At 44.7% G+C, this 13,752-nt stretch overlaps 1 protein-coding gene across 4 annotated transcripts in view; it reads right to left on the minus strand.

The window, feature by feature from the left end:
- The window catches only part of TRAPPC12 (trafficking protein particle complex subunit 12), a 107,295-nt gene that overhangs the window by 72,402 nt on the left and 21,141 nt on the right, over positions 1–13,752 (minus strand). For all 4 annotated transcript variants that reach the window (XM_008981200.3, XM_035273331.3, XM_008981201.4 and 1 more), the window contains exon 3: positions 11,720–11,836. In XM_008981200.3, the coding sequence (XP_008979448.1) occupies positions 11,720–11,836 (117 nt within the window). The remainder of the gene's footprint in view (positions 1–11,719; positions 11,837–13,752) is intronic.

Consider the following 13,752-nt stretch of genomic DNA (forward strand, 5'->3'; position numbering starts at 1 on the left):
CAGATCTCAGCTGGGGAGGAAGCCCACCACAATTCAGGACAGAGGTGACAGAAGAGCCCTTTCATCTCTAATTTAGATGTAGATCATCTTCTGGTGAGAGTCAGACACATCAGTAGACGGAACACAAAGATGATTTTTTCCTTCTCCTCCCTTTTTTTTTTAAGACAGCACCTTGCTTTGTTGCCCAGGCTGGAGTGCAGTGGTATGGTCATGAGCCACTGCACCCTCGAGTGCCTGGGCTTAGGAGATCCTCCCACCTTAGCTTCCTGAGTAGCTGGGTCTACAGGTGTGTGCCACCACATCAGGCTAATTTTCAAATTATTTGTAGACACGGGGGTCTCCCTATGTTGCTCAGGCTGATCTTGAACTCCTAGACTCAACTGATTCCCCTGCCTCGGCTTCCTAAAAGTGTTGGTATTGCAGGCATGAGCCACTGCACCCAGCTAGATGATCTTCTTTGTACAATAATTTAGAAAAACATTAAAGGAAAAAAAGAGAAGAAAACACAAGTTATGTTAGAAAAGTTTACCATTTACAATTTATACTTTCCCAAATGGTGTTTTTTTTCTGAAAAGAGAATATAAAATATTTATTTGGCTGTAGTCAAGTTTACTTTGTATTTTAGAAACATTTCTAGGTACAAGAATATTTTTGTTCACGCCCAGGGAGATTGGCTGAGACCATAACTGTCCCTCCTCACTGACGTGAGGATTGGCTATCACAGCCTTTGCCCGGGGCCTGTCAGGACGTGAAGGCTACTGTGTGGTCACAGGAGTTTCTGAAGAGAGTCTTAGGAAGAAACTTTTTTTGCAAAGTTGTGAGCAAGGGACAGCGATGTTCCCAGGGCTTGGTGACAGAGGGGGGCCCTTACCCGGCCTGCACCAGAAGGGACTGGGCCACAGGACAGCAGTGGCAGCCTCAGGAAGAGGAACACTGCTACAAGGAGGCTGCCCCTGGCCGGGCAGGGCAGGAACAGAGGTGAGTGTGGGAACAGGTTCATGTGTCCGATACTCAGGGTGGCACCAAGTGAGTCCGATCAGGTCGGATTGTGCTGTCCAAAATCATTTTTGGTTTTCAGAGGTTTCTGGATTTCACAGAAAGGGCTAAGGAATTACTGATCTGTTTTCAAAAATTAATAGAAGCCTATACATTGTAGGCGGACTTTTGTAATTTGCCTTTATTGTTTTTGAAATTATCCATACTGATGAATGTGGCTCTAGTAAATTTATTTCAATCACTCCAAAGAATTTAATTGATTGCATATAACGTATTCTCTTTTGGCTACTGAATATTAAGGTTTTAAATAAAATTTTTGCCAAATTAATACTAGTAATATGGCAGCAAACATTCTTGAATATGTCTTTTTACAAACATGCACAAGAGTTTTTCTTTTTCTTTTTCTTTTTTTTTTTAAATTTTTTATTGGATTATAGGTTTTGGGGTACATGAGCAGAGCATGCAAGACAGTTGCGTAGGTACACACATGGCAGTGTGCTTTGCTTTTCTTCTCCCCTTCACCCATATTTGGCATTTCTCCCCAGGCTATCCCTCCCCACCTCCCCCTCCCACTGGCCCTCCCCTTTTCCCCCCAATAGACCCCAGTGTTTAGTACTCCCCTTTCTGTGTCCATGTGTTCTCATTTTTCATCACCCACCTATGAGTGAGAATATGCGGTGTTTCATTTTCTGTTCTTGTGTCAGTTTGCTGAGGATGATGTTTTCCAGATTCATCCATGTCCCTACAAACGACACGAACTCATCATTTCTGATTGCTGCATAATATTCCATGGTGTATATGTGCCACATTTTTCCAATCCAGTCTATTATCAATGGGCATTTGGGTTGATTCCAGGTCTTTGCTATTGTAAACAGTGCTGCAATGAACATTCGTGTACATGTGTCCTTATAGTAGAACGATTTATAGTCTTTTGGATATATACCCAGTAATGGGATTGCTGGGTCAAATGGAATTTCTATTTCTAAGGCCTTGAGGAATCGCCACACTGTCTTCCACAATGGTTGAACTAATTTACACTCCCACCAACAGTGTAAAAGTGTTCCTTTTTCTCCACATCCTCTCCAGCATCTGTTGTCTCCAGATTTTTTAATGATCGCCATTCTAACTGGCGTGAGATGGTATCTCAATGTGGTTTTGATTTGCATCTCTCTGATGACCAGTGACGATGAGCATTTTTTCATATGATTGTTGGCCTCATATATGTCTTCTTTCGTAAAGTGTCTGTTCGTATCCTTTGCCCACTTTTGAATGGGCTTGTTTGTTTTTTTCCTGTAAATCTGCTTGAGTTGTTTGTAAATTCTGGATATCAGCCCTTTGTCAGATGGGTAGACTGCGAAAATTTTTTCCCATTCTGTTGGTTGCCGATCCACTCTAGTGACTGTTTCTTTTGCCGTGCAGAAGCTGTGGAGTTTCATTAGGTCCCATTTGTCTATTTTGGCTTTTGTTGCCAATGCTCTTGGTGTTTTGTTCATGAAGTCCTTGCCTACTCCTATGTCCTGGATAGTTTTGCCTAGATTTCCTTCTAGGGTTTTTATGGTGCCAGGTCTTATGTTTAAGTCTTTAATCCATCTGGAGTTAATTTTAGTGTAAGGTGTCAGGAAGGGGTCCAGTTTCTGCTTTCTGCACATGGCTAGCCAGTTTTCCCAACACCATTTGTTAAACAGGGAATCCTTTCCCCATTGCTTGTTTTTGTCAGGTTTATCAAAGATTGTATGGTTGTAGATATGTTGTGTTACCTCCGGTGCCTCTGTTTTGTTCCATTGGTCTATATCTCTGTTTTGGTACCAGTACCATGCTGTTTTGATTACTGTAGCCTTGTAGTATAGTTTGAAATCCGGTAGTGTGATGCCCCCTGCTGTGTTCTTTTTGCTTAGAATTGACTTGGCTATGCAGGCTCTCTTTTGGTTCCATATGAAGTTCATGGTGGTTTTTTCCAGTTCTGTGAAGAAAGTCAATGGTAGCTTGATGGGGATAGCGTTGATTCTGTAAATTACTTTGGGCAGTATAGCCATTTTCACGATATTAATTCTTCCTAACCATGAACATGGAATGTTTCTCCATCTGTTTGTGTCCTCTCTGATTTCGTTGAGCAGTGGTTTGTAGTTCTCCTCGAAGAGGTCCCTTACGTTCCTTGTGAGTTGTATTCCAAGGTATTTTATTCTTTTTGTAGCAATTGCGAATGGCAGTTCGCTCGATTTGGCTTTCTTTAAGTCTGTTATTGGTGTAGACGAATGCTTGTGATTTTTGCACATTGATTTTATATCCTGAGACTTTGCTGAAGTTGTTTATCAGTTTCAGGAGTTTTTGGGCTGAGGCGATGGGGTCTTCTAGGTATACTATCATGTTGTCTGCAAATAGAGACAATTTGGCTTCCACCTTTCCTATTTGAATACCCTTTATTTCTTTTTCTTGCCTGATTGCTCTGGCTAGAACTTCCAGTACTATATTGAATAGGAGTGGTGAGAGAGGGCATCCTTGTCTAGTACCAGATTTCAAAGGGAATGCTTCCAGTTTTTGCCCATTCAGTATGATATTGGCTGTTGGTTTGTCATAAATAGCTTTTATTACTTTGAGATACGTTCCATCGATACCGAGTTTATTGAGGGTTTTTAACATAAAGGGCTGTTGAATTTTGTCAAATGCCTTCTCTGCGTCAATTGAGATAATCATGTGGTTTTTGTTTTTGGTTCTGTTTATGTGGTGAATTACGTTGATAGACTTGCGTATGTTGAACCAGCCTTGCATCCCCGGGATGAATCCTACTTGATCATGATGAATAAGTTTTTTGATTTGCTGTTGCAATCGGCTTGCCAATATTTTATTGAAGATTTTTGCATCTATGTTCATCATGGATATTGGCCTGAAGTTTTCTTTTCTCATTGGGTCTCTGCCGGGTTTTGGTATCAGGATGATGTTGGTCTCATAAAATGATTTGGGAAGGATTCCCTCTTTTTGGATTGTTTGAAATAGTTTTAGAAGGAATGGTACCAGCTCCTCCTTGTGTGTCTGGTAGAATTCGGCTGTGAACCCGTCTGGACCTGGGCTTTTTTTGTGAGGTAGGCTCTTAATTGCTGTCTCAACTTCAGACCTTGTTATTGGTCTATTCATAGTTTCAGCTTCCTCCTGGTTTAGGCTTGGGAGGACACAGGAGTCCAGGAATTTATCCATTTCTTCCAGGTTTACTAGTTTATGTGCATAGAGTTGTTTGTAATATTCTCTGATGATGGTTTGAATTTCTGTGGAATCTGTGTTGATTTCCCCTTTATCATTTTTTATTGCATCTATTTGGTTGTTCTCTCTTTTCTTTTTAATCAATCTGGCTAGTGGTCTGTCTATTTTGTTGATCTTTTCAAAAAACCAGCTCTTGGATTTATTGATTTTTTGAAGGGTTTTTCGTGTCTCAATCTCCTTCAGCTCAGCTCTGATCTTAGTAATTTCTTGTCTTCTGCTGGGTTTTGAGTTTTTTTGATCTTGCTCCTCCAGCTCTTTCCATTTTGACGATAGGGTGTCAATTTTGGATCTCTCCATTCTCCTCATATGGGCACTTATTGCTATATACTTTCCTCTAGAGACTGCTTTAAATGTGTCCCAGAGGTTCTGGCACGTTGTGTCTTCGTTCTCATTGGTTTCGAAGAACTTCTTTATTTCTGCCTTCATTTCGTTGTTTACCCAGTCAACATTCAAGAGCCAGTTGTTCAGTTTCCATGAAGCTGTGCGGTTCTGGGTCGGTTTCTGAATTCTGAGTTCTAACTTGATTGCACTATGGTCTGAGAGGCTGTTTGTTATGATTTCAGTTGTTTTGCATTTGTTGAGCAGTGCTTTACTTCCAATTATGTGGTCAATTTTAGAGTAGGTGTGATGTGGTGCTGAGAAGAATGTGTATTCTGTGGATTTGGGGTGGAGAGTTCTGTAAATGTCCACCAGGTTTGCTTGCTCCAGGTCTGAGTTCAAGCCCTGGGTATCCTTGTTGATTTTCTGTCTGGTTGATCTGTCTAGTATTGACAGTGGAGTGTTAAAGTCTCCCACTATTATTGTGTGGGAGTCTAAGTCCTTTTGTAAGTCATTAAGAACTTGCCTTATGTATCTGGGTGCTCCTGTGTTGGGTCCATATATGTTTAGGATCGTTAGCTCTTCTTGTTGTATCGATCCTTTTACCATTATGTAATGGCCTTCTTTGTCTCTTTTGATCTTTGTTGCTTTAAAGTCTATTTTATCAGAGATGAGAATTGCAACTCCTGCTTTTTTTTGCTTTCCATTAGCTTGGTAAATCTTCCTCCATCCCTTTATTTTCAGCCTTTGTGTATCCTTCCATGTGAGATGGGTTTCCTGGATACAGCACACTGATGGGTTTTGGATTTTTATCCAATTTGCCAGTCTGTGTCTTTTGATTGGTGCATTTAGTCCATTTACATTTAGGGTTAATATTGTTATGTGTGAATTTGATACTGCCATTTTGATTCTAAGTGGCTGTTTTGCCGGTTAGTTGTTGTAGATTCTTCATTATGTTGAAGCTCTTTAGCATTCAGTGTGATTTTGGAATGGCTGGTACTGATTGATCCTTTCTATGTGTAGTGCCTCTTTTAGGAGCTCTTGTAAAGCAGGCCTGGTGGTGACAAAATCTCTGAGTACTTGCTTGTTCGCAAAGGATTTTATTCTTGCTTCACTTCTGAAGCTCAGTTTGGCTGGATATGAAATTCTGGGTTGAAAGTTCTTTTCTTTAAGAATGTTGAATATTGGCCCCCACTCTCTTCTGGCTTGTAGTGTTTCTGCCGAGAGATCTGCTGTGAGTCTGATGGGCTTCCCTTTGTGGGTGACCCGACCTTTCTCTCTGGCTGCCCTTAGTATTCTCTCCTTTATTTCAACCCTGTTGAATCTGATGATTATGTGCCTTGGGGTTGCTCTTCTTGCTGAATATCTTTGTGGTGTTCGCACAAGAGTTTTTCTAAAGTATATAATTGAAAGTGGGATTGTTGAGTCAAAGGTTATACAAAGCATGTACTTCACTAGTATTTTTCTCTAGTTTAATTTTTTTTTGAGTCATGGTTTTACTCTGTCATCCAGACGCCCGATCGTGGCTCACTGCAGCCTTGACCTCCCAAGGCTCAGGTGATCCCCCTGCCTCAGGCCCCCAAGTAAGTGGGACTACAGGTGCATGCTACCATGCCTGGCTAATTTTTGTATTTTAGAGATGAGGTTTTGCCCTGTTGCCCAGGCTGGTCTTGAACTCACGAGCTCAAATGATCCACCCACCTCAGCCTCCCAAAGTGCTGGGATTATAGTGTGAGCTACTGCACCCAGCCTTATTAGCTATTGTTAAATTGCTCCGCAAGGCAATGCACATTCCCATCAACAATGCGTGCCGCCCACCTTTACCAACTGGTGCTGCCAGTGTGACAGGCTTGTCAGTTTTTCTCTTCTTCAGTGTGTCTCCTGGTGCAAGCCTCCCACTGGAGGTACGGTAGACATTTCCTTGGCCACATGTCAAGCACATAGGTGTCCGGGGTTATTTTGCCAGCCTAGGCAGGGCAGAGCCAGGGCTCTTGGTTAATGGACAAATGCTGGAGAGGGGAGGATGGGCCAGGAGGAACCAGCACAGCATCGTGCTCTAATGCCAGGCACTCTTTTCCTTCCAAAAGGGATGTGACTGTGGCCACCGTGAGAGCCACAGCCAGTCCTTATAATCGCACGCTGCCTGCTATTTGAAATTATCATTGCTTGTTTCCTTAGTGTGGTTTTTACTATTTTTTTCTTGTTATTTTCCACCTTATTCTGCTTCCCAGTGGCCCTCCTCCATTTTCAATGATAGATATCAGAAATACGCAGCAAAGAAATTATTTTTAAAATCAGAATCTAAAGTATACCACCTAAAATTTTAAACTTTGTGAAGGAAATCTTATGATAATCTCATAATTACTGTACACAACATATAGAATTCTAACGATGAAGTTAGTTTGATATGAGATAAAGATTTTAGATCAGTGTTACTTTTGCTTTTTTTTTTTACTGGGAATACAATACAGGGTCTATTCGAAAAACTGAACGTAGGCATTACACAACTTCCAAATGTTGAGCAAAAGTCTCATAAAATCACTCAAGTAACTTTTCCCCATCTAAGACTCAAAGGGAATTATTGCCTCTACGATACCATTAAAGTGATTAAGATGCCCTCCTCCCAGGCAGGGACATCCATCTCCCTGTAACTACGATCTTAGGAACGTCTGACATAACTTAGGGAGATATTCAGATCCTTTCAGATCCTTTCCTGGCTGCCTTGAAGACAACAGGAACTATTTTAGGGCATATTAGAATTAAAATACCAGGGCAAGGTAAAGATCTTCTCATAAATACATGTCTCACCTTTCGTAAGTTCCCGTTAGGTGTGTTAATAAAGCTTCTTCTGGGCTCAAGCATTTCCAACGTAAGGAAGACATCAAACCAGGGTATATATTTATTAATAACAGGAAGAATCAAAGAGGGTAAAAAGTAGCCTGCAGAAAAAATTAACTACGACTAACATGCATGGCTCTCTGTGTGATGTTTAAACCCATGATTATAAAGCACACCAGGCTGCCAGTCCAGCCGCTGCCTCAGGATGACACATCACAGCAGCTTTTCCCAGGCCAAATCGAGGGGGCCACACCCACACCCTCGGGAACAGAGCATGGGCTGGGGAAACAGCTAACCTGGAGATCTGTAACTGCATTAGCAAATTATAAAGTATACAGACATTTACAAATTAGCTGTTTTTCCCCTTTTAAAAAAAGAGTATCTCCATCTCTCTCCAAAGCTTTCCAATCATAGAAATAATTACAGAATCACTTCGGTAGCATTCGACTGACATTTACTCATATTTAAACTTAGTGTGATGTGGGAAAAGTCTGCTAACCCCCGAAGCAAGGGATGCTTGTTTACCTTTTTGAGGATGCACTACTGTAAATATGGTAAAAGAGGCTGGGAAGAAAGGCAATTGGGGGAGCACACAGTTTCCAGTGGCTCACAGATCAGCTGCAGCATTCGTATACAAACGCCTACAGTTCGGATCATCTCCTGCTTCTATCTGAGGAGAAAGTCTCTGCCCGGGTTTTTGTACTTCCTCTGAGTTAATGAGTAAAGACTTCTGCATGTTAGGTGATCATGTGCGTGACAATTCCACAGCCTGGGCAGCGTGGTGCAGAGGAAGAAGGAGACGGGAGTGTCCCGGGGGAAGGTTTGGCTTCTCTGACTCTGGAAGGGTTCTTCGGTCTCTGCAAGGTGGGGAACAGCTGGGAACTCTGCTCTGGGACATGCTGGAGCTCTCGGGATTCCCACCAGTTAGAGACCCAGCCTTGTGGGAACTGGTATTCAAGATGTGGTACCAGTAGCTTCTCTGTGGGAAGCGGATACAGGGCATAAGGAGAGAAAAGGGAAATTTCACTGCCGGAGGTTGGGAGCGCAGCTGAATTTGTGTCTGTGTCTGAAGACACTCATGAAGAATCACAAGAGTTAGAATAAATGTGTGAAGCTGGAATTTATACTTCCTTTAAACATAGTGTATGATCTTTAAGTCAGTGACAAGTAAATTAAAAATAATAACAGAGTAGCACTTCTAAATCTGAGTAAATACCATAAATGGTTAAGAAGGCAGAATTTCACAGACCAAGAGCCCTATCTTAGCAACCTTTACTGTAATTGCTTGAAAGAGAAGAGGCTTAGTATGTGTTTGCTCAATGAATACACAAAGAAACACAATTGAGAACTTGTTTGCTTCAATTCCATCAGATACAAGGTCTTCTCACGGGCACATCCTACTCCTGGATTCCACCCATCCTAGAAACGGAATGGCAAGGCCTAATTCCCACAGCGCGCAGATCCGATGGCTGAGAAATACTAAGTCATTTGGTGGGAGCAAAACCACCACCAGCAACTGAGCTCTTTGCCGGGCTGTGTGGACTACGTAAGGGACGCTGGTAACAGGAGCGAGGACATTTGTTTAGGGCCAACCTCCACACCTTTGTAGATCTTAGTTTCTAATCTACAAAGTGAGGATTTTGGACTATTTTAGTTTTCCAAACTTTTTAAATAGTAAAATTCATCCACCATTCGCCCTTCCCCCAGAAAAAGAAACCTCAAGAGAGACTAACATATAAACTAGATCCTGCTGAAATGCTCCACAGGACACTCTGTCCCCACCAAGTTGCCTCCCCAGGCCATGGCCAGTCACCCGAGGCCCCTCCCTGGAGCCCTGGGGTTCTCAGAATCACAGTTTGAAAATGTGCTTGATTCGATATTCATCCTATCGCCTTCCTTTCCTTTTCTGTCACGGCAGAGGAAGAAACGTTCCCTCTCTCTCCAGACTCATCTTCCTGTGATTTCATTTCTTCTCACGCTTTGTGCCCTCCACTAGAAACCACCCCCACTCTATCCTTTTGCATCAGCTCCTTCTCTATTTCTTTAAACCCAACATTCTGATGCTACTTCTTTATCAAAAGAGTAGCTTACAGCCTGGGGGTCCTCTTATCTATTCAGCCCCTCATCCCTTTATTGTGCACCCATTCTGTGCCCCAGCGTGCTGGGTCCTCAGACGCACTGGTGAATGAGACACACGCTTCCTGACTGTCACAGTGCTTATTACAGATTTTTAATTTTCTTAGGTTGGCTCCGTCTCCCCCCACAAGTTACAGCATTTGTTATTGACACTGGTGACATGTCACCTCCCAGTTCATGCATAGAATAAAATCAGGATAAAATCCAAGTAACTAAGGGGGCTTTGCCAACGTTTGGTGCTTTCTCAAAAACAGGCTTTTTGGGCAAGACTCCAAAAAAGGTTTTTTGGGAAAAAGATCAGGGATCAAAGGAAGTTAACAATCAAGACTGAGAAGAAGATATAAGAAACTAACTTTTGAGTAAAATGGGGAGGATTCCAATTTTTTTCCCTTTAGGTTCTCTTAGGAAGGAAGAGAGCTGCTGACAACAGAGCACTAGAAAGTGGAAAGTCAAAGCCAAGTTTAAAGTCAAAAGAGAGGGACAAGAAAATCCAGGAGCCCAGGGCACAGTGTCCCCGCACGACGTCACAGTGGAGCACGGCCCCCACCTGTGCTTCCGAAAGGCCCTCACACATCTTCGATCTGGGTCATCGCAGCCGGGCGCCAGGCCCCAGGCCCCAGGCCCCAGGCCCCAGGCAAAGGGGTTCCAGGCGGCCTAGTCGGTGCAGCAGGCAGCCCCCAACCCATCCTGAACCCAGAAAAGCTCCCAAAGTGGCACCGAAGTCACAAAACCACACATAATAAGGATGTGTCTGAATTCAAGAGAACCAGTCGATTAAGAAAGAAGTGTGGTTACTTTGCTAAATGCTACTGTTAACGCAGAAGAAACCACTCCTCTCCTGTGGTTCTGGCTCAGGACTTCACAAACACCATAATTCCTGGCTGAATGGGGACAGGCTAGACCTCGCTTTCAAATGCCGAATTAGAGGCAGAGGTGATGGAATAAGAAAGGAACTGGGACTGTCTTATCCCGAATTTCACTGTAAAGTCTTTGTGTGACTAAGCGATTTACGTAGTATCACTGTTTTGACACAAAGACAATCACCTCTGAGCTGAGACTGAGCCATGTGCTACTCCAAAATAAACTGGAAAACATTTTCATTTTCTGTTTTACTTCACAGGCTAACGAGGCTAACCCTCGCCTGTCATTTCAATGGGCTACAAAATTTAATCCTCAAGAAATTTCTAAACCTTTCAACTATTATATCTTTAGGAACTAAAATTTGCTTAAAATGCCTGGTAGAAGAATCCGTAACAATTGAGAGAAACAAGATAGGGAACTATTGGCAAAATAAGTGAAGCAGGAAATTCCATTCTCTCTTTGGAAGGCTGCAAAGAGAAGATGCGTCCTCCAGACTGTTCACCCAAAGCAAGAGTGAGTCCAGACCACGCGCCGCTGGGACTTATTCCCAAACCAAGGACCTCACTTTCCAAACCCCTTCAGGAAAGAGCGCCCACTGACAGCCTGCAGGCACGGGGGCATGGCTTTGCTAAGTCCACTCTTGGCATCCGTCTGGATGCGCTGGCAGAGCAACTCCACAGCCTCCTAACGAGACGACACTGGGGAGGTGAGATTCGGTGAGACGGGGCTCTCATTTCAGAGGACTTACCCGATGGCTACCTTAGGATTCCTGAGGGAAACATATACGGCCAACTTCCAGTATCTTCTCCTTACTCTATAAAAGCTATCCAACATGATTACAGCTGCCTTTAAGATTAAAAATTCATTGGCAACAAATCAACCTGTACAGCAGTGGTGACCCAGTATTAATGAATTTTAAAAACCTACGTACAGAATTCATGACAAAGCTTAAAGATGTTCAGAAATCCATCCATTCAATAATAAACTTTCTAAAAAATGTGCAGAAAATACAATATATTTTACGAATGAACATAAATCATTTATCTCCATTATATGTGATGGAGCATACTCCATCAAAGTGTATTTGAGTAATTCGGTCATTTCCAATAATGGCTTTTTAACTGACTGGGGTTAAAAGTATCCATGTGTTAATATGATGCTTTCTGGTGCAGGGGACTGGCGTCTCCTCCAACAGAATTCTGCTTGTGTGCAAGAACTCTGAGTAACATTCAAAGTAATTAACTTCTAGAGAAAATGCCATGAAGACAGACAGGACTTATCAGAAAGCCAGGCTGAAATCAAACACATTGTCACTTACGATTAGCTGTTTCAGTCCACCAAAAGATGGTTCCACTGAGCTGGCATTTAGGACTTGTCTCTTTGCTGCAGTCTTTTCACCCAGAAAGCGAAGCATCAAGTCTTTCACTGCATCTCCCTGGGAAGAATATAAGAAAAATATGTCAAGACAATAAAATGTCAGTTAAACTCAGCTAACCAGAACATGTAACTAAACAAAATTTCTTTTTTCTCCACTGGCTTATGGAGGTAAAAGTAATGGTTACCATAAAACTTCAATTAACCAGAAGCTAAATTACCACAATCAGCAATAAAATGTGTAATTTTATAATTGCTCTTTATTCTTCTTATTTTTAAAAATTATTTCTTTATTAACCACTGATCAGAAAGTGAGCTCTTTATTCTGAAGAGGAAATGGTAAATCCCACCACCCGTACCAGGCCTGCAGCGAGAGGCAAAGCCAAGCCAGCGGGGGCCTACGGTGAGGGGCCCGGGGAGGCCCAGGAGTGTGAAGGTGGCACTGCTGGGGACCAGGGGCTGCACCACGCAGTGGCCAGGCAGGCCTGAATCGTCTTCCCAAATCCCTTCAATGTCCCTGTGCTTGCCTGGACCTCCAGGAAAGCTGTGAGGGCTAGGGCTAAAGAAGTGACATGACCAGTGGCCCTCTCTTCAGTGCTGGTGTCACCAGCCGAGCCAAAGGAAAACCGAGACCCCCTTTAGCAGCAGGTCCCTGAGAGCCTCGCTGAGCCATGCCCTGCTCCAGGAGCTGGTAGGCGCACCTCATGCTGCAAGCCGGGGAAGAATCCAGTCATCTCTGCATAGGACCGCTTCTGTCTCCTGACCTGCCTCCTCTGATACACTGATCTTTAGACGGCGGCGCTGAAGAACACTCAAAGTGGAATCTGAAGCATGCTACTTACTTTAAAGGGAAGACATAGAGGGCAAGGGGAGGGAGAAGAGGTGCTCTTGTGTGGCCTGGAGACAGAAGGGATGTGCCGATGACCCACACTGAGCCGGGAGCAATCTCGTAGCTCACATGAAGCCAGGCTGCCAGTGAGAGGGCGAGCCGGCCTTCATGAGCCTCAGAGGTTGGCACAGTTCGGGGGCCCCAGGGAAGGGCTTGAAGTTACCAAGGCTGTTGTATGGGGACAAACTAGTCACCCCAACAGCGAGGAGAAAACCATCCTGGTCCGCAGGCCTCAGTGCCATTTCGGTGTCTGCACCGCAGGCCAAGGGAGAGCCCAGGGTAAGTAAAGGCAATGCTCTCCCTGGGCAGCAGGACACGCCTCCACACAGAGCTGGGGCCAGGACACAGCCCTGCACTATCTTTCTCCCTTCTGGGGGTGCTGCTGACTGAGGAAAGGCACGGGGGGGCAGCAGTGCTGAGGTCTGGGGGTGCTGCTGACTGAGGAAAGGCATGGGGGGGGCAGCAGTGCTGAGGTCTGGGGGTGCTGCTGACTGAGGAAAGGCACGGGGGGCAGCAGTGCTGAGGTCTGGGGGTGCTGCTGACTGAGGAAAGGCACGGGGGGCAGCAGTGCTGAGGTCTGGGGGTGCTGCTGACTGAGGAAAGGCACGGGGGGGCAGCAGTGCTGAGGTCTGGGGGTGCTGTTGACTGAGGAAAGGCACGGGGGGGCAGCAGTGCTGAGGTCTGGGGGTGCTGTTGACTGAGGAAAGGCACGGGGGGCAGCAGTGCTGAGGTCTGGGGGTGCTGTTGACTGAGGAAAGGCATGGGGGGCAGCAGTGCTGAGGTCTGGGGGTGCTGCTGACAGGAAAGGCACGGTGGGGGCAGCAGTGCTGAGGTCTGGGGGTGCTGTTGACTGAAGAAAGGCACGGGGGGGCAGCAGTGCTGAGGTCTGGGGGTGCTGCTGACTGAGGAAAGGCACGGGGGGGGGGGCAGTGCTGAGGTCCCTGAAATGCCTGAGGCGGGGGCAGCATCGGGGATAGAGCAGCCCAGGGGGAAAGGGCAGCTGCGCTGAGGTCCCTGAAATGCCAGAGACAGCGAGCCGCCCGGAGCTGGCGGGACCTTCCCGGACATGTGCTCTGGGCGTCACCTGA

This window comes from Callithrix jacchus, chromosome 14 (assembly GCF_049354715.1).
Source record: "Callithrix jacchus isolate 240 chromosome 14, calJac240_pri, whole genome shotgun sequence".
NCBI lineage: Eukaryota > Metazoa > Chordata > Mammalia > Primates > Cebidae > Callithrix > Callithrix jacchus.